We start from the raw sequence: 20690 nt of genomic DNA, 5'->3' as shown, positions 1-20690 counted from the left end.
AGGTAATTTTATACAATATTTTTAATAATTTTGTGGCTCAAACAAAGGCCCTCATTCAGAGCCGCTCATTAGCGGCAGTACGCTCGTTCCGAGCGATGTTTGCACATCTGCGCATGCGTACGGTTTTTAGTACGCATGCGCGAACCAGTCAGTGCGGCCGAAAATCGTTGGTACGCAATATAGCGAGGGCCTGCTATTTTGAGTGACAGAATGAGGCGTATGTGGGTGGTAACAGGGGAAGGTGCTTGAAAATGGGGAGTGGAGATCCGAACGCAGGCGTGCTTAAAGGTCAAAACGGGCGTTTTATGGGTGTGCATATTTAAAACAGCAGCGTCATTGACCACGTCACTGGGTTATTTTATAGCCAGAACTGCTCGCAAATTTGTGGTAGCAAACACCAACCACAAGAATAGCGAGCAGTTCATACGCTGGTCGATGTACTCGATTAATCTAATAAATAGCGGACATGACGTAGGATGCAAGCGGCCAGGGGGCGTTTTTAACAAATAAACGAGCGTATGTTTTGCTCGCTCGTTCAGACTTAGAGGTGTGAACAGACTGCAATGTGCGTACGGATCATTTGAATAGCCACCCCTTGTTTTTAAACGAGCGACCACAAATAGCGAACGGCTCTGAATCAGGCCCAAAGTTTGTCTACAGAAATTAAATTCATTTATGTTTCATATACACCTTATACACACAGCCTGAAGGTAATTGTATACAATAGTTTTAATAATTTGTGCCTTAGACAAAGTTTGTGCACATTGAACCATCAAAAATCAAAGGTTTCATTAACTCAGTCATGCCAAAAATATTCTGTATTTCGGAATATTCCGTATTTCGGAATATTTGGATATGGGAGACTCAACCTGTATGCACAACTAAGGGGAGGATAGACTTGATCTACCAAGGGAGCGTTGGGGTAAGGGAAAGGAGTGCTGAGGGATGGGAAGAATGCCTTGGGACATAAATGTAACCTGTCACAAAATAATCTTTGAACTGTCCCCATGAAACGATCTGTACTTCTAGCTGATTGTACAAAAGCATGATTTTATTTGTAGTTTAGTAGGGAGTGTGTAACTATAAAATGTTCCCAAATCTTTATTGAAAAATACAGAATTTTAGGTTCTTTGTGCAATGATGCTTGCAGGAATTGAATCTTAAAATGAGTAAGTAAAAAAAAAAAAATATATAAAACAAAAATATAAAACAAAATAAAAGTTATAGATGGTGGGGCGGCATGTATTTAGTTCTGGTACACACACTTTCGTTTTTGGCTGCTGCAATTAATATTTATTTTCTGCTGCCCTTTGCCTCTGCGTTTGGGATTCCAAGAATAGCACACTCTGGAGCAAAGGGTATTATGGTCAAAACCATGTGTATACATTGCCGAGTCTCATTAAACTAAGTTATTTTCAAAACCATGTGTATACATTACTTTGTCTCATTAAACTAAGTTATGGTCAAAACCATGTGTATACATTGCCGAGTCTCATTAAACTAAGTTATGGTCAAAATCATGTGTATACATTGCCGAGTCTCATTAAACTAAGTTATGGTCAAAACCATGTGTATACATTGCCGAGTCTCATTAAACTAAGTTATGGTCAAAACCATGTGTATACATTGCCAAGTCTCATTAAACTAAGTTATGGTCAAAACCATGTGTATACATTGCCAAGTCTTATTAAACTAAGTTATGGTCAAAACCATGTGTATACATTGCCGAGTCTCATTAAACTAAGTTATGGTCAAAACCATGTGTATACATTGCCGAGTCTCATTAAACTAAGTTATGGTCAAAACCATGTGTATACATTGCCGAGTCTCATTAAACTAAGTTATGGTCAAAACCATGTGTATACATTGCCAAGTCTTATTAAACTAAGTTATGGTCAAAACCATGTGTATACATTGCCAAGTCTTATTAAACTAAGTTATGGTCAAAACCATGTGTATACATTGCCGAGTCTCATTAAACTAAGTAATGAGAATGTAACTCTATAACTGTGCAGTCCAACAAGTATTTGAATGGTTGTTTTTTAGCAGCCAGATTGGTCAGAGATTAAATGGTAATTATGCCCTCCTCACCCATGTATTAATAGGACAGGTAGCTTGTCATTCTTGAAATTCCACAGTTCCCAGCAGAGGGAGAAATAATTAGCTTTGGCTTTTTAAATTCCTTGTATTTCTTATTTGGTGCCACACTGACCATGTATATTAATAAAGGCTTGTACAAAATATCCCTTGGAATATCATGCTTCTATATAGAAAGTAAGAGAAGCTTAGTTTTTTAGCAAAGTCCACGCCCCCCCCCCCACCTGGCTCATTTAATTTTCAAACCATAGATACCAACTTGCAATTATATAAACCATGGGGATATGCAAGTTGCTAAGATCCATGCCAGCCACCAAAAGACATACACAACTTTTGCGGTTCCATTTACACAAAAACTAGGATTTTGGTACTTAGCAATAAATCCCTTTCTCCGATTCCACAGGGGACACTGGAGCCTCAGTACAATGGGGTATAGGAGTGGGTTACCCGGGAGCTGGCACCTTTAAATAAAAAACTAATGGTAGCTAGATCCTCCCCCTCTATACCCCTCCCAGGTCAGTCTAAAAACAACTGTGCCCGAGGGAAGATGGAAAGTAAGGAGAATGAGACAGAACAGCTACATTAATCACATATACATAAGAAAGCAAACATATACATGAAAAAACAACGGTCCAATCAGACAACTTAAACGCAAACCAGCGTCTGGACCTGTAAAACATGCAGGTAGAACAGCGCAAGGTGGGCGTCCAGTGTCCCCTATGGAATCGGAGAAAGGGATTTATCGGTAAGTACCAAAATCCTAGTTTCTCCTTCATTCACCAGGGGACACTGGAGCCTCAGTACAATGGGGACGTCCCAGAGCTTACATCCCGGGTGGGAGAGCGCTGAGACCCTGCAACACTGCACGGCCAAACTCTGAAACGGAGGCTGCAAAAGTATCAAAACTAAGGTTTAAGGAAACCTCACGAGCAGCCGCCCATGAATGACCTACTGAGCGCGTTGAATGTGCCGTAATAGGACCTGGTGGTTGTTTGGAAGCCACCACGTAAGCCTGTCTGATAGTCAGGCGAATACATCTAGGAATGGTTTGTTTGGAGGCAGGCCAACCTGGACGGGCCAAATCAAACCGAATAAATAAGGCATCGGATTTTCGGAGGGAGGCAGTCCTGTCTACGTAAATCCTGAGCGCTCTGACTACATCCAAGGATTTTGAATTTGAAGAGGCATCCTTAAACACCGGGACCACGATAGCCTGGTTTATATGAAAAGCCGTCACCACTTTGGGGAGAAAGGCCTTTTGAGTATGCAGCTCCGCCCTATCTTCGTGGAAAATTAGGTAAGGAGGGCGACAGGATAAAGCACTGAGTTCTGACACACGCCTTGCCGAAGCAAGTGCCAACAGCAGAACCACCTTCCAGGTTAAGTACTTTATCTCCACCCTCTGTAATGGCTCGAAAGTTTCAGACTGGAGGAAGGCCAACACCAAATCTAAATCCCATGGTGCCGTGGGAGGCACAAAAGGAGGCTGAATCCTGACAACTCCTAGGAGAAAAGTCTGAATATCCGGAAGCAAGGCCAATTTCCTCTGAAAGAAAATTGACAACGCGGATACCTGTACCTTTAAAGAACCAAGATGAAAGGCCTGCTGTGAGACCAGGTTGAAGAAAAAGAAGGAGACGTGATACCTTAAAGACTGACTGAGGAGAATTACGTCTCTCGCACCAAGCAACATATGTTTTCCATATGCGGTAGTAACGTTGAGAAGTGACTTCTTTCCTAGCACGAATCATAGTGGGAATCACACTAGACGGAATACCCTTCTTCCTGAGGACGGCCCTTTCAGTAGCCAGGCCGTCAAACGAAGCCGCCTTAAGTCTCGATAAACAAACGGCCCATGAAAGAAGGAGGTCTCCTGATGAGGCAGTGGCCACGGCTCGTCTATTAACAGATTCTGTATCTGTGAGTACCAATCTGGTGCTACCAAGAGCACCGTGACCCCTTCTCGCTTGATTCTTTGAAGTGGGGAATGAGCGGAAACAGAGGGAATAGGTAGATGTAATGAAACTTTCACGGAGCAGTCAGTGCATCCACTGCCGCTGCCCGTGGGTCCCTTGTTCTTGAGTAGTAAACTGGTAATTGGTGGTTTAACCTCGATGCCATGAGGTCGGCTTGAGGACAGCCCCACCTCAGAGTTAGTTGCTGAAATACCTGAGGATTGAGCGACCATTCCCCTGGATGAACGTCCTGCCGACTGAGGTCGTCTGCCTCCCAGTTTTCCACTTCTGGGATGAAGATTGCAGAAATCACTACTGCGAATTCCTCTGCCCAAAGCAGAATCCTGCTTACCTCTCTCATGGTGGCTCTGATTTTTGTGCCGCCTTGCCTGTTTATATACGCCACTGCTGTGGCGTTGTCCGACTGAACTCTGATTGCCTGACCCTTCAACAGGTGATGCACCAGCTGGAGAGCATAAAACACCACTCTCAACTCTAGAATATTTATAGGCAGTCTAGCTTCCTGCTGAGTCCAGTGCCCCTGAAAATGCTTCCCCAGGGCCACTGCTCCGCAACCTCTCAGACTTGCACCCGTGGTGAGGAGGGTCCAATCCCACACCGCAAACCTTCTTCCCGCCAGCAGGTGGGAAGGATTCAACCACCAAATGAGGGATGTTCAAGTTAGAGGTGCCAAGAGGACTCTCTGATGGAGAAAGAGGTGGGATCCTGACCACTGGGAGAGGAGATCCAGCTGGAAAGGACGGGCGTGAAATCTCTCATATTGGATCGCCTCGAAGGCTGCCACCATCTTCCCAAGAAGGCGGATACAGAGGTGTACGGACACTCGGCGATGTTGTAAAATCAGGATCAGGCGCACCATGTGCTGAATGGAGACAGCCTTGTCTTGAGGCAGGAAAACTTTTTGTTCCACCGTGTCCAGTATCATTCCTAGGAATAGTAGGCGTTGTGTAGGGATCAGGGAGGACTTCTTGAAATAAAGTATCCATCCGTGTTGTAAGAGAATGCTCTGAGTGAAGTGAATGTCCCTTTACAGACGAGCTTCCGACGAGGCTTTTATCAAGAGATCGTCTAAGTATGGAACAATGACAACCCCCTGACAATGCAGCAGGGCCATCATCACTGCCATAACCTTTGTGAACACTCTTGGTGCTGATGAAAGACCAAAAGGTAGGGCCTGAAATTGAAAATGCGAGTCTAGGACCGCAAAACAAAGAAAAGCCTGATGGCAGGGGGGGGGGGGGGCAGATGGGATGTGGAGATAAGCATCCTTTATGTCTAAGGACACCAGAAATTCGTTCCTATCGAGACCCGCTATAACAGATTGGAGAGATTCCATCTTGAATTTGAAAACGCGAAGATGAGGGTTTAAATCCTTGAGATTGAGGATGGGCCTCATGGAGCAGTCCGGCTTGGGCATCACAAACAGGCTGGAATAAAACCCTTGACCTCTCTGGTGGGTCGGAACATTCACTATTATTGAGACAATAACAGCTTTTGTATTGCTTCCTGAATTTCTACTCTGTTTTCTGCAACCAGGGGTAAACCGGTTTTGAAAAAACGAGAAGGAGGTTGGGCCTTGAAATCTAACTTCGGGCCGTGAATAATGATGTCCCGGACCCAGGCGTCCTGGCAAGACTGGATCCAAATCTCCTTGAAACGTATAAGGCGAGCCCCAACCCTGGGAGCCCCCAAATGAGAAGGGAGGACGTCATGCGGCAGGCTTAGCAGCTGCTTTGTCCTGCTGTGAGCTGGAGGTAGCTGATGCCGAAGCTCTACCGTGGCCTCTGGAACCCCTGGAGAAGGCTGGAGCTCCTCTGGAACGCTATCTAAATCTTCCAGGGGCACGAAAGGACCGAAAGGAAGGACCTGCTGAAGGTCTTCAAGTAGGAGGAGCTGCAGATGGTAGATAAGTGGATTTCCCACCTGTAGCTTGCGAGATCCACTTATCTAATTCTGAGCCGAAAAGTACCTCCCCAGTAAAAGGAAGGGCTCTACCGCTCGCAGACTCTGCATCTGCTTGCCATTGACGCAGCCACAGAGCCCGTCTATTTGATATAGCTAATGCTGAAGATCTGGCGAATAGATTACAAATGTCCTTAGATGCTTCTCCAAGGAATGCAGCCGATTCTGCAATCTGTTCAGCTAACTGAATTAGGTCGTCAGTTTGCGAACCTGTCTTAATCCCCTCCGCCAGTTGCATCGCCCAGGCCTCAATGGCCTTATTTACCCAACAACTAACTAGTGCTGGACGCATCAAAACCCCTGCTACTGTATATAAGGATTTTAATGTGTGTTCCGGCTTCCTGTCAGAGGTTTCCTTTAAGGAAACAGCGCCAGGCACCGGAAGCACCGTCTTCTTCGAAAGACGGGCTACTGACGGGTCCACTGCTGGAGGAGTTTCACAATCTCCTACTGTCAGACGGAAAGGGGTAATAAGACAGATATTTCTTAGAAATTTAAAATTTCTTATCTGGGTGTTTCCATGTGGAGGAAAGAATCTCATCCAGCTCTTCAGATGCTGGAAAAGTAACAGACTGTTTAAATCTGTAGACTATTTTGCAGTAACGTCTAAATCTTCTACATGTAACAACTGGCGTACTGCAGTAATTAAAGCATCTACGCCCTGAGATGCAGGTTCAGGGTCCTCAGGAATGTGAATTTCCTCTTCCTGAACCTCGTCCTCTTCAGGGTCCTGCACCTCCTCATCCTCGGATTCATCCCAACGTAAGGGGTTATGAATCAATCTCTTAGTAAGGACCAAAGTAGGAGAAGATGCAGGCGGAGCCTGGGACATTGCTTTTGTAAAGGTGCCCACACACATACCGATCTGCACACGATCCCACGATGTGTGCGATTTCCCCTGAACTCTCCCCCGGCAGCTCCTACACACGATTTGGAGTAAAAAGCATAAGATCTATCGTGCTTCTTTACTTTTTTTTTTTTTCCCCCAGTGCATTTTGTCCCAGATTGTCAGATCTGCCCTACTGCACGGCAGATCTGACGATGCGATGTGCGACCAGCGGGGACGCGCATCGCATCGTGAGTTAGGACTCACGATTTCCTCACGATTTGGCCATATTTTACACGATCTGTCGTCACGATTCGTCGGAATCGGCCAGATCGTGTAAAATATCGCTATGTGTGTGGGCACCTTTAGTCCCTCAACAGATCTGGCCAGTGAGCAAGCCCAACCTGGTTCAGCTGCTGTCTGTTTTAGCCTCTCCCTGTCTTTGCGAGCTGCTTCCAGCTCTGATGATAGATTTGATATAACTGATGTCAATTGATCAGATGACATAGGCTGACTTACAAGATCAGTATCTTGAGGCTGAGACACACATTTGTCACACAGTAAGGAAGCATTAGATTGTCCCTGTGTGAATTTTTCACCACAAGTTTTGCAAGAAAATGATTTTTGGACAGCTTTAGACCCCTTGTTAGACATGTCTATAGTGTACTTACACACACACACACAGTGAAAAAGATAGTAAGATTGCAATAACAGTTATACAATCACACAGACAGAGACCTTGCTGAAAAGGGCATAGAGGGAGATAAACTATGATCCCTGCAGCGCTAACAGAATAGTGCTGATTACAAGAAAATGCAAGTGCTAATACACCGAGTACTAGCCTGACTCCTGACACAGCCTGCACAGTCTCCACTCTGTAGTGCTGTCAAAATGGCGACCAGCGTTCTTCTGGAAGCACTGAGGCTGCTGGGAGGCAGGAGCAGAAGGGATACTTAGGCCCCCCCCCCGCTATGGCGCTCTCAGCGCTAGCTGAGTGCACTGTGGATGCCCACCTTAAAGCTTGTCCTGGCTCCTCTGCTAACCAGAGAGTACTAACCTTAGCCCTGTCTGTGCTGCGGCGGGCATGTGCTACGGGAGCCCGCGACATGCACTGCATGCAGCGCGTCTTTGGGCTCCCCAGAGACTGAGGTCTCTGTAGCAGGAGACCTCAGCGCAAACTGCATGCAGCAGCGGTGAGGTCTCCCCGGCAGCTCCATCGACACAGACAGGCAGGGGCAGCAGGCTGCCTGTCTGTCCTCTTGCTGATAGAAGTTCTTAATAAAACTTTTCAGAGCCCTAAGGAGGTATATGTCAAGCTCCTAGGGCACACTTTTTAGACTGACCTGTTCTACCTTCATTGTTACTGTTTTACAGGTTCAGACGCTGGTTTGCGTTTAAGTTGTCTGACTGGACTGTTGTTTTTTCATGTATATGTTTGTTTTCTTATGTATATGTGAGTAATGTAGCTCTTCTGTCTCCATTTCCTTACTTTCCAGCTCCCCTCGGGCACAGTTGTTTTTAGACTGACCTTGGGGGGGGGGGGGGGGGGGGGTATAGAGGGGGAGGAGCTAGCTACCATTAGTTTATTTAAAGGTGCCAGCTCCCAGTTAACCCACTCCAATACCCCATTGTACTGAGGCTCCAGTGTCCCCTGGTAGATGAAGGAGAAATTATAGTGCTAAAGTAGGTGGGGGTTATATAATAAGAATATTATTTAGGCTGTGGGCATAGAAAATATTTTGTAGAATTGGATTTTGCCTTTAAAAACTTTGGGAAATTAACTGTAGCTGTATCTATGTTCATAAAAGGAGCATTGGTTTAACATTATTAGAGTGGCAAAGGGTTAACAGTATACAATTCAGAAAAAGATTATTATGAACAATATAAAGTGTTTGATTATGTTTAGCAATAACAAATGCATGACAGGCAGCAGAACCCTAGACCAGGAAGTTACCATGTACAGTATGTGGTTTAAAGAAATGTTTCATACAATACAGAAGTGTTTGATAAAGGAAACACAGAGACAGATAGACCAATGTGATTAATGAAACATGGACATAAGGTAGAAGTGGACTGACTAGTTTACAATAACAATGCATGGCAATATTGCATTATTTTAAACACAGCAAAGTAAACAGTAACCAGCACAACAGTTTACAGATAATTATTTCTATACACAAACAAATGCCTGGTGCTTCTACTCACCTTTAAAATGTCACCTCGTTTAAAGCTAAGCTCATCGTCGGCTGTGGCTTTAAAGTCATATTTTGCTATGGCTTCCATGGCTACCGCAGCGTCCCTGCCCTGAGGGGGTTTTCCAAACGGGGGATGGACCCCACCTCTGCCTAAACCTTTTCAATGCCACCTGGCACAGTACGATGTCCCAACTCTCCTGCCACCCCACACGTCACTGATCCGAGGGAAACTCACTCGCGGCCTACAGCAAATGGAGAAACACTGTTAGATGCGAGACCTTTAAGTAAAAAGAGTCACAATTGGCAAATGGTTACATTTTCTGCAATGACATTTGCTATAACCAGTAAGTTCTTTCTTCTCTATAACCTACCACAAACTATACATTTTAGGTCTGGAAACAAGATGACAGGACATCTAAACCCCAAACCATGAAGGTTAAATACATTTTTCATCTTACCGCAAACGTTATAAACTCACTCCAAAACTAACAAATATCACTCCCGGCACATCTTTAGGACAGTGTCCTGATGGGACACAATACAGGGCAAAAAGATGAGACTGCAGTCATCTGTGTTAAACTGGGTACACACTAGGCGATATATTGAACGTTTAATTGAACGGCCGATATATCGCGAGTGCGGCGGCGGGTGTGTACCACCGATATTGTCTGTGAACAACATAGTTTACAGACATATAGCATCTGCTCAGCAGATGGCCGATAGATCTGCAGATATATCGGCGAATCTGGCTGTGTGTATAATTACTGCAGGGACCACAGGTGACTGGCAGCTCAACTGGGCAGGCAAACTCAAATGCCCGCCCAGTTATGATCAGGGAAACACACATCGAGTGGCCAATTGGTAAGTCTGTATAGCTTAACAGGTCCATGCTGAGTTGGCAGATCTGCCAGTTGGCACAGCATTACTGTGATGTCACTGACCGAGGTTCAGTATATGAATCATCTGTTCTACATAGTGCATTTCTGCAGAGTAAGTCTGCTAAGGAGTCAGTCATTGTCAGGCAATAAAAAAAGTGTAAGTCCACAGCACCTACTTTTCATAAGTGCACCCGATATTATGGAAATAAAATTTCTATGTAAAAGGTTGCACTTGTTGGTGGAAAAGCAGGGTGGATAGCAGTGTTACTTGCTAGGTACACCTAGTTTTGCATTGCAGTGGTAAAGCTAGATTGATATGAAAGATGTGAATATTTTAATAAAAAATATGAGTCTAGGGTGGAGAAAGTGCATTTAGGAGGCAGTTTACAAATATACGCATAGACAAACCACTTCTGTATCCCTACAAAATGACCTTCTCAGAGGTAATGTAAACTAAAGTTCATCCTATATTTTTAGTGGGAAGCATTTTTTACCTTCATTTTGCAATTTGGCAGAAGAATGAAAGTTGGGAGTAATGTAATAAAACAAACACACAAGGCCCCCTTGCAAAATTGGGCCTAGCTTGCACTAAAGAAGCGAGCATGGACAAAATGTGCATTTCCGCTTATGTGGAGAGTGGTACGAATATTGAGCTGAGGCCTCATGTTCGCATGCCTCTGGTTTGCTACTAGTTACCATCATCATTAGTGCGAACTAGCACCTACTCTATATTGGATACAAAAGACATGTTAGCAAACAGACATTTTCTCTTGAATTAATCTCTGCATAGCCCACGAATGTCCAGTTACAACTCGGCTGCAGTATAGTAGTGATCGAAAGGCGCAAAACTATCACTTGTGTTTCAGTGCGCCCAATTCACTGGCGTAGATCCAACACTGCATCAGCTATAAGACAAAACTCAGCAATGTTTTAGGAGAAAAACGTAACAACTGAAATGGATGGGGTTGAAGATCACCTTACAGGGGAGCTTTTATTTTTACTGATGTCAGTAAACCCCCCCCCGAGTTATGATTGAGCCTTTGCGAGTCTGAGGTGCTCAAGAAGCACTTCCTGCTAAAATGGCAGTTGCTGCAGAGGACTGAAAGAATGAATGTACAGGTTTCTGTATATTAATAATCTGAGTAAAACACAGCTTTTGACATATTCTATTAAATAGTGTCTGTGCTTCCTCTTTAACTCCAGGGTGTAGTTTTCAATTTACACACTCCCTTGTACTAACTTTACTGTTGGCTCCACTTAACTATTTTCTATCTGGGCTGACAATCACCATAGACAGCCTGTACACAAGGAACCAGCTTGGTTCCCATAACTTTTAATGGTGTGCATTTTTTCATGTAATCTATTTTTATTTAGTGCCAACAGAAACTTTACTTGATAAAAACATTTTCAAAACTGTATAAAGAGGAGGAGATATACACTTTTGTATAAAACCAAACAAAACACAAACAGATGGATGGGGGCGAGGGAAAAGGAGCCAGTTGCCTATCTATGTTATAAATGTTTTGACTTAAGAAATCTATAGGCTGTATACCATCTTGACTTTGAAAAAGCTTTGTGAATAATGAGGCGATCATTATAAACCATGCTTGCCAACTCTCCCTGATTGTCAGGGAGACTCCCTGAAATAGTAGCAATCTCCCTGTCTCCCTTAAGAGAGTCTAGCAACCTCCCTGACTGCCCCTTATCCCCATTATGTAGCTGTTATATTAAAAAAAGAAAACAGATCTATACAGTCAAATGGGATCATTAGTAACATTTCCCTTTATTGGTTATAAGGCACAATGATCCCTATGGCTACAAACAATTTTCTGAAAAGTATCAGTGTGTTTTCCTAAACATGTAGATCTTACTAACTGCTTTTGGGCTCGTATACATTTGGATATAAGTCCATTATATGACACGCCTCTCAGATGCAGCAGTACACGCCCACTTTACCACCGCGTTCATAGGTTCTGCTTTCACATTCTCCTGAAATGCTTTTTCAAAAGTAAGTATGTTATAAACCATTTACATAACGGGTAACGGCTGTATAGCTCCTTACAAAATTATATAAGAGGAGTCCCCTTTAAATAAGTATCATAGTGTAGACTGGTCAATCAAAACCATTCTAGCAGAAAAGACAGCCCTCAGGACTTTGGTATATGAATGGAATTTATTTTACTGACTGGAATGCAAGGAGTCCAAGATAAAAAGAATTTGGAATATCCGTCCAATGGTGAAAGAGCAATATCTTCCATTTCCATATACAAGTCAATTCTTCTAAACATGGCCTTTATAGGTGCAGGATGTGACATTTTACAATATATTCACATAACTGCTTTGGCGGTATTTTTTTACATTTTTTTTCCTTTTTTAATCTAAAAATGGATTTGTGAGATGAAAAAGACAGATTCAAATGGTCACCACCTCTCATGCAATTTCCATGGTTTCAACTGTCTGCTAGAAACTGTAGATCTTGTAGCATAATCACCAGTGCACGGGGTTAGATCACATCTCCAAAATTTATGGGGGAGACCTGGGAACATTTTGTGCAACACTAGGGCCGTAACTAGGGTGGTGTGACAAGTGCCATGGCACAGGGCATCGCAGTGCAGGTGGCGCTACTCGGGCGTGTAAATTTTCTGTTTATAATCATTGTTACTTGTAGCTTCCTTTTCTTTTATCCTCGGCATTTCCTGGTTGCTCCCATCTCCTCCCTGGGCAACTCCCCCTCCATCTGGCCACCTCCTCCAGTCACATCCTCTTATTTAACACACATCTCAAAACACTGTCTTAACTGGGATCTGCCCCACAATTTCTGATGGCTGCCAATTCCCGACCCAGGTATTACCAGTACACCTAGAATACCGTTCCCAGAAAGTTCAGCTGCCGGCGCAGGGTACATACGCAGATCTCTCCGCTGATACTTTGCTGCATATAGACTACAAATAGAACTCTTTCTATATCTTCAGTCGGTGATCTACATTGCAGGCTCCAGGCTTGTGCATGGTGGTTCTGACGGACAAATCCTGCTGCAGATGCAGCTTCACCAGCATTTTCTTACATCTGGAGCTGGTGACTTATACTGCATAATTATTGTGTATCATCACTGCAGCCACTGGATTCACACTGTAATTGGCAGTGACACCTGGATAGTAGCACAACGGGATCGGTAACCCTTCATTGTACAGGACAAAACCAGTCAGGCCCCTTTCCCATGAGGCCACAACCTATTTTTGCGGGCACGTGTCTTTTATCACGAATTTGAAAATAGGGTTGGGGGGGGGGGTATAATGCTTTTTTTGGCCCAAGGAACTTAGTCACTCACGGCTCTGGTGCTTCTAGCACACACAGCTGATGCAGCAAACTGCTGAGATTCAGAAGCACCAGAGAGCGACACCCCAGGCAGGAGAGAGGAACTACACAGGTTTTAACAGGTGCTAGAATAGACACTAGCATCAAAAGGTCTAGTTACGGCTATATACATTTGGGCTTCTTTACCATCTGTTTCAAAAACTTGCAATGTGTTTCCACAAGTGAAATGTTTTGTGAGCTACACTGGTAGATTAAAAAAAAATGTTTTCCCATTGCTATTTAAAGTTGTGTATGTTTAATGTTAGTATGCATGGTGCATATAGAATTTATAATATGCTACCATTTGTTCTGGCAGTATAATAGCATCAACACCAAGTACACATGTCCTATAATCAGAGACACAACTTGAAAATAAGCGTTTACTTAAGTATTTTACCAGGAAGTAGTACATTAACTAACTTCTGAGGCATGTATTTACATGATCAGACAATATCCACTGAGTAGCCTTGCACCCTATCACAGTACAAGTTGCATCAAGGCCCTTACATTGATGTCAAATGAGGGGTTTTGTTTTATACTTTTTAGGTACATAATATGCCCAAATATTTCTCCCTCTAACACTGGGTTTCTCAGCTGACCAGACGCAGTAATAATTTCTTAGCAGCAGACAATGCAGTACTAGAAATGACAGCCTGTTTGTAACTGGTAGAACACTTGGCCAACTATTCCCAAACTGGATCTTTTAGTGCTCAGAGATGATTGTGCAAGTTGGCCAGCTGCCTTAGGAAGCCCACCAATGTACTAGTGAGGAAACAGGAGGACTATTAGATACCACAGCAAAGTTTTTTTTTAACTATATACACCTGCTGAGTAATCAGGTACTATGACAAAATATAAAACACTTTCATTAATACTACAGGTGCGTACATACACAACGATGTAAGTGTTGAACGATTTTCGTTCAGTTTTTCCCTTGAAAAAGTGAATGAAAATCGTTTTACAAAGTAGTTGGTTTTACTTTACATAATAAACGATTTTCTGTGTTTTGAAGGAAAAATGTTTCAACTTCTATGAAACGTGAGCGGGCATGAATGATAATCGTTCATCGTTTTACACTGAATGATTTTTTTGAACGATTACGACATCGTTATAGTTAAATTGCTCAAAATTTTGTTGTGTGTGTGTGTACACACCTTACCCCCGGAGCAGAGCAATACTAACCAAATAATATTCCGGATGGAGCATTTGAAGGCCCAAGGTAAAGCTTTGCCATCACTGTTATCTAACATAAGCTGACCATAACCCAGTCCTGTCACAATACTATTATACCCCTTTTACACCTGAGCTAAAACCCGGGTTATTGCAGAGTGAACCCAGGTAGCTCCTTGGTGTAAAAGGGGAACGGTTTGATTGCCGGGTCGACTGACCTGTCAATCCAACCCAGGTAACATGCAGGGTTTAACACGGGAATAACCCGTGAAACCTTGCAGTGTAAACGGCGTGATCAGGGTCAGGGTGACCTGGATCGTGCCGCATGCCTGCCGATTGGCCGGCTTCAGTGGCACTTGGAGATGACATCATCTCCAAGCGTCCACTTCAACGCCGGAAAAGCCGGGCCTCTGCAGACCAGGCTGCAGTGTGTGAACGGCACCGACTCGTGAATATTCTGGGTCGGCACCGGGGAAATTCCAGGACTGATCCGGATTGGAACCCTGTTACTTTGGCAACCATCTATGAGCTAGCTGGCTGCCAATATGGAAGCCAATACCGAGTTGTTTTTTCAATCCCAGGATGAGGGATTGAGAAACGCTCAAGCCCAGGATTGAGTTAGTAAATGGGGCAGGAGGGCTGAAGGGCAGTTCAGCGTGGGGCTGCACAGCGTTACCTCTGACGTCATGCTTTGAACAGCCGGGGGGGGAGCATCTGTGAGAGTGCTGCAGGCGCTCAATGCTGCCCGGCATTAAAATAAGAAAACTATAAAGCGCATGCGATCACTAGTCCAGAAATCCCGGGATTGGAAGCTCCAATCCCGGGATTCAAATCCTGCCAATTTTAGGCTAAAATCCCAGAATAATTGGCCTCTCTAACTCTAAATATTTAAAAGGCATTCCTAGTAGCACTTTGCCCAAGAATCGTTAACAAACAATGGCCCTGATTCAGAGCCGGACTCTCTGACAGATCGCTCGCTCTGAATCAGGGCCATCCTTCTCTTTTTTAGAGCGGCGTCCTGGCCCCTCGCATAGCTGTGGGTGACCACCTACAGCTATAGCGAACGGCCAAAAAGATGGTCAAGATGGTCAAGACCAACGCGACCATCGGGCTTGCGACGAGACCCTTGTGGTAGGGTCTCGTTGCCGCAAGCCCTGGAGTGCTTTCGGCTCTATCAGAGCCGAGAGCACTCCCACTGACATCACTTGTGATGTCAGTGGGGCCGGCCCCAGGTGGTAGGCGTTCCCATGGGAACGCCTCCATCTGGGCAGCCACGCCCCCGGCATGCCCACCAAAGGGGGCGTGCTGTCACTCACCATCGACAGCACGCCCCCTTTGTAGAGAGACCCGGAGCGACGGCTTGGCCGTCGCTATCCGGGTCTCGCGCATGCGCACGACGGAGCCGGCTCCCTCGTGCGCTTGCGCACTGGGCCAACATCGACCCGCTTGTGAGCGCTCGCGAGCAGGTCTGAATCAGGCCCAATGTACGAGACCATAAAAACCCTACATAGCATCAAAACTCACTTATCTATATATCAAACTACTGTATAATACACAAAGCACAAAATAAATGCTAGAATATTTACCACCAGATTTGCCTGACTGTAATACGATTTGAAATGAATGGTTATTGGAACCAATATGCGGCCATAAGGAAAAGTCGTGGTAGGGTACCCCAAAAGTGTGCCAATGGATGGGTCTGGGTGGTAATATACCGGACCACAGAGTTTACAGCTTCAGTGCTCCCGCATGTACCGCCGCACTGCCGTCTAGACATCAGCACTTCCAGCCGCGTACCAGCCGGTCTCCACTCCGGGCTGTCACCGCATCCTATTCTGGACCTATTGCATTCCGCCTCCGAGGGGTGAGCATGAGCCACTATTGTTGAAAGCGGTATATTACCACCCAGACCCATCCATTGGCACACTTTTGGGGTACCCTACCACGACTTTTCCTTATGGCCGCACATTGGTTCCAATAACCATTCATTTGTGGAGGTCCACTCCCTGCCTGCACGGGGCTTCAAGTAGCCATACTTAATTTTTGGTAACACTGTTGCAGTTGTTATAGGACAATTCTTTTCATCCATTCATCTATTTATTGTCGCAGAGACACGATTTTATCTGTATATACTTTATACCTTATTTCTTTTTGTTGTATCAATATTATTGCAATCTTACAATTTATAAAATGATTTATGATTACATTGTTTCAATGCCATAATGTGTTTCTAGCGCCATTCCACCTATAGCATTTTTACAGTTCTTTGGCATCTCTTTTGGTGCCTATTGGGAGTGGTGGCTTACTCCCAGGTGGAGGGCAGCTTCATACACAGCTGTTATTCATTATCATAATTACTGATATACACCCCTTTGTGGCGCTTGGTTTCTTTGTTTATTTTTGATTAGTAGACAACTGTTGTCAGCATATCTGCTTTATTACAAGCCTTCCAACCACAATACTCTCTACAATTTGTATCCATCCCCTTTTCTCAACAAAACTTTCACTAATATCATTGTCAGATAAAAATTCCCGGCTTCAATCCAGCTCGAGTCTGCGACACCAAGCACGAGTTGAAGCCGGACTACCCCTTTCACACTTAGGGGGATGACCCGGGTTATCATCCTTCACACCGGACACAGTGGGCGCTTGGAGATGATCTCATCTCCAAGCGGCCAATTTGTTTTAGGCGTGACCTGGGTCACCAAGAGCCGGGTCATCTACACGGGTTGCAAGTCCCAGGAAAAACCCTACTAGCGAGCAGGGTCACGGAGACGGGACTGTCCACCCGGGTAGCACCTTTCAGACATACGCCACACCCGGGTTAATGCATGTTCACGCGCAAAAAAGCAGTGTTTAGGCACAAGTCTGAAAGGGGTATTATTTGAAACAAACTGACTCCTATGTAGGATAGTGAAACACATGGGTACAGTTTACTATCATACTAAACAGATTTTTAGGGAAACACCAAATCCAGGATATTTCAGAAAGATTGGACTATGGCTGACTAATACCCATTTCAGACACTGAGATTCCCGGGAATTTGGCCTGCCTCGGCCAAATTCCCAGGATATCGTGTATGTCTGAAAGGTACCTACCCTACCCGGGAACACGTTCACAGGTAGCCGACCATCCAATTGACCAGAGAATTTCCTGGGAGTTAAGTCCTGGGAAATTTCCCTGCTCATATCTGAATGGTGGGCAGTGCAGAGCATCCTATAAGATGCTCAGCGCTGCCGCTCACCAGCCGCCGCGTCGGTGGCTGTGGAGCTGTCCACCGGTTCAGCGACCTTGGCAGGGTCCTCAGGCACAGAGAACCCCAGCACTCCTGCTGGACCACCAGGGCAGATGGGTAATAAAATAAATAATTTAATAATAATAGAATAAATTAAATATAATGGCTGCATTGTGATTGGTCGGTTGCCTGCTGCATGATGATGACATCATCAGCTGCAACCAGAGAGGGGATAGGCTAGGAAGGGCAGAGGAGAGGCAGGTAATCTTGAAAACTGATAAACCTGGCTTGTCTGAATGGTGCTACCCGGGAAATTTACGGGTAGAAGCTGGGAATCGGTATGAAATACCGCCGGCCGCATGGCCGGCAGTTCGATTCCCGGCAGTGACAGACCGACAAATGCAGAGATCCCGCCAGCGGAAGCCAGATAGTGCTGGAAATCCTGATCGTCCCTAAGGTAAGTATATACTAACCTACCCCCCTAACCCTCCTTAGGGTGCCTAACCTTAACCTTCCCCGCCATGTGTCTAACCCTAATCCCCCCTCTAAGTGCCTAACCCTAACGGGGTTTGACTGGGGCGGTACACCTGTCAAACCGTAATGCAGGTGTCCTATGGCACCTGCGAGCTATGGCGAGTTCAGGTAGGACAGAAACCTCATGTGGAGCAGAAGGGCTAAACCTAAGTCCCCCCCGGGGGTGCCTAACCCTAACCTTCCCGGGGGGTGCCTAACCCTAAGTCCCCCCGGGGGTGCCTAACCCTAACTCTCCCTCCCCCTAGCCTAACCCTAACCTTCCCGGGGGGTGACTAACCCTAAGTCCCCCCGGGTGCCCTAAATTTAACCCTCCCCCCCGTGGCTGTCCGCTCACGGCGCCCGGAATCCCTAGATAAAGACGCCGGTCATTTATCCCACGCCGGGATAAAGCAGTCGGGAAGCCGGCTTCCCGACTGCAACCAAATTTGCACAGGAGAAATTCCGGGGTCTGAGCAGGAAATTTCCCGGGTTGTATGTCTGAAAGGGGTATTATTAGGATGCAGCAGGTCTGGACAAATCCCAGGCACCGAAGAAAAAACATTGCTGGTTTCATACTGGAATAATTTCTATTACTCATAGATTTCCCTAGTTTCTGACTGCTGCTTTATTCTGGCTATTACTGGTAAGGATGATCCTCATATCCCAGTTGTGTGAGTGCACATGATCAATTTATGACTTGCAAGAGCTATAGTTACAAATAATAGTTGAAAATGTATGTTTTCCTTCCTTAAAATATCCAAATAAAGGCTTGAATTTAATACAGTGTTGTATATGTTGTAAAATATTGGTACACCTTAATTTGAACATAAAATATGGACTAGCTATTATCATACACCTGACCATTGATTTGTCAGGTGTATGAAAACTCTACAACTAAAAAACTGCACCCACCATTTTAGTAGAGAATGAGGATTCCATACAGTGCCGTAGCTTGTCAATGATGCTTGAGTGAATGTAGATCTGGCTAATAGCAAGTGTAGTTCTGACTTACTTTGGCCAGCTCCAAATAGTACAACACTAGAAAGATTTATTGCCAAAACTTTAGTCAGTCTTGTGCTTCTCAAATCCAATCCTGAGGACACAACAATAGTGCATGTGTCCATATCCACTTGGTGTAGTGTGTATTATATATGCTCTTCGCACCTTAATGGAGCAACAAACTGAATTGTTCTGTTGGGCGCCCGGCACTATCAGCCATCAGCATAAACAATTGAATCACCCCCTTTGAAGAGATCTGGAAAAGAGACACTATCAGTGTGTCCAGAGGACTGTGTTTAAGAGGCAGTGGGTTAGCATGTAGCATGAAGTGCATTGTGCCGTCTGTAATGGGAAGCTAGCGGGTGCACTATTTCACCCAGTCCATGAAATAATAAATTACACTTTCGGTTCCTGGCCACACACTTGCATTGCCCTAACCTTATAGGTAGGCAGGAGAATGTTCTTCCAGAGAGAGGGCTGGGGTATTATGTCACTAATTCATTCATTCACTTTTGTCGTGCGTGAGAGGTTCTCTCTGCTGGAGAAGCCAAAAACCAAGACTTAAGGATGCTTTGGCTAAAGGGCCTGTGCAACCAAAAGTCAGTCCTTTACCTTATGTAGGGCCCAAACACTTGCCTGGAGCAAGTAGAATGCACCTTGGGCTTAAATGAGTCAAGAAATATGGATGGGGAGAGTGGCTAGCAGACAAGCTTATGTTTATAATGAGATCTGCTCATCTCATACAGGAGAGGTCACATACTCAGAGTGGTAGTTTTAAATATTCTAATACCATCGGAAGCAATATGGGGAAGTAGAAAAGGGTTTGAATACTGACCAAATGCATCTACCATTTTATGGTGAGGTTAAGAGGTTAAAACCAACAACTCATTCTGTCATAGCTAGATTACTGATCTATCCTTGCTGTGTGGAAGGAAGTGTTTGGTTAATGTAATTAACACTCCGCTTGCTAGACACTAAGGCCCTCATTCAGAGCCGTACGCTCTGAGCAGAGCGCACGCTCTGAATGAGGGCCGGCCGCCATGAAAATGGAGCGTCCTCCTGGACGCTCGTATAGCTGTGGGTCACCACCCACAGGCTATACGAGCGTGCATTTTGATGGCCGCGATGGTCGTGACCATCGCGACCATCGAAACTGCGAGCCGAAGCCTGCGGTTGAGGTTTTCAACCGCAAGCTCCGGAGTGATTTTGGCTCTATCAGAGCCAAAATCACTCCCACTGACATCACTAGTGATGTCAGTGGGCCGGCTTCTGACGGGAGGCGTTCCCGTGGGAACGCCCCCATCAGGGAGGCACGCCCCTGGCACGCCTACCAAAGGGGGCGTGCTGTCAATCAACATCGACAGCACGCCCCCTTTGATCAGACACAATGAGCGTAGGACTTTCCTTCGCTCGTCGCGTCTGGCGCATGCGCACGACGGAGCTCCCTCCGTCATGCGCATGCTCAGTCCAGAACATCGACCCACT

General features: G+C 45.2%; 1 protein-coding gene across 4 annotated transcripts in view; it reads right to left on the bottom strand.

Annotated features, from left to right (window-relative positions):
* GRB2 (growth factor receptor bound protein 2) overlaps positions 1–20690 on the bottom strand; it is a 53880-nt gene that overhangs the window by 8602 nt on the left and 24588 nt on the right. For all 4 annotated transcript variants that reach the window (XM_088482574.1, XM_088482572.1, XM_088482571.1 and 1 more), the window contains one exon: positions 9067–9298. In XM_088482574.1, the coding sequence (XP_088338700.1) occupies positions 9067–9144 (78 nt within the window). In that variant the 5' untranslated portion in view covers positions 9145–9298. The remainder of the gene's footprint in view (positions 1–9066; positions 9299–20690) is intronic.

The sequence above is a fragment of the Taudactylus pleione genome, unplaced genomic scaffold (genome assembly GCF_031769625.1).
Source record: "Taudactylus pleione unplaced genomic scaffold, aTauple2 ptg000290l, whole genome shotgun sequence".
Taxonomy (NCBI): Eukaryota; Metazoa; Chordata; class Amphibia; order Anura; family Myobatrachidae; genus Taudactylus; species Taudactylus pleione.
Note: the sequence above shows the minus strand (reverse complement) of the source record. Positions and strands in the feature narration are given on the sequence as shown.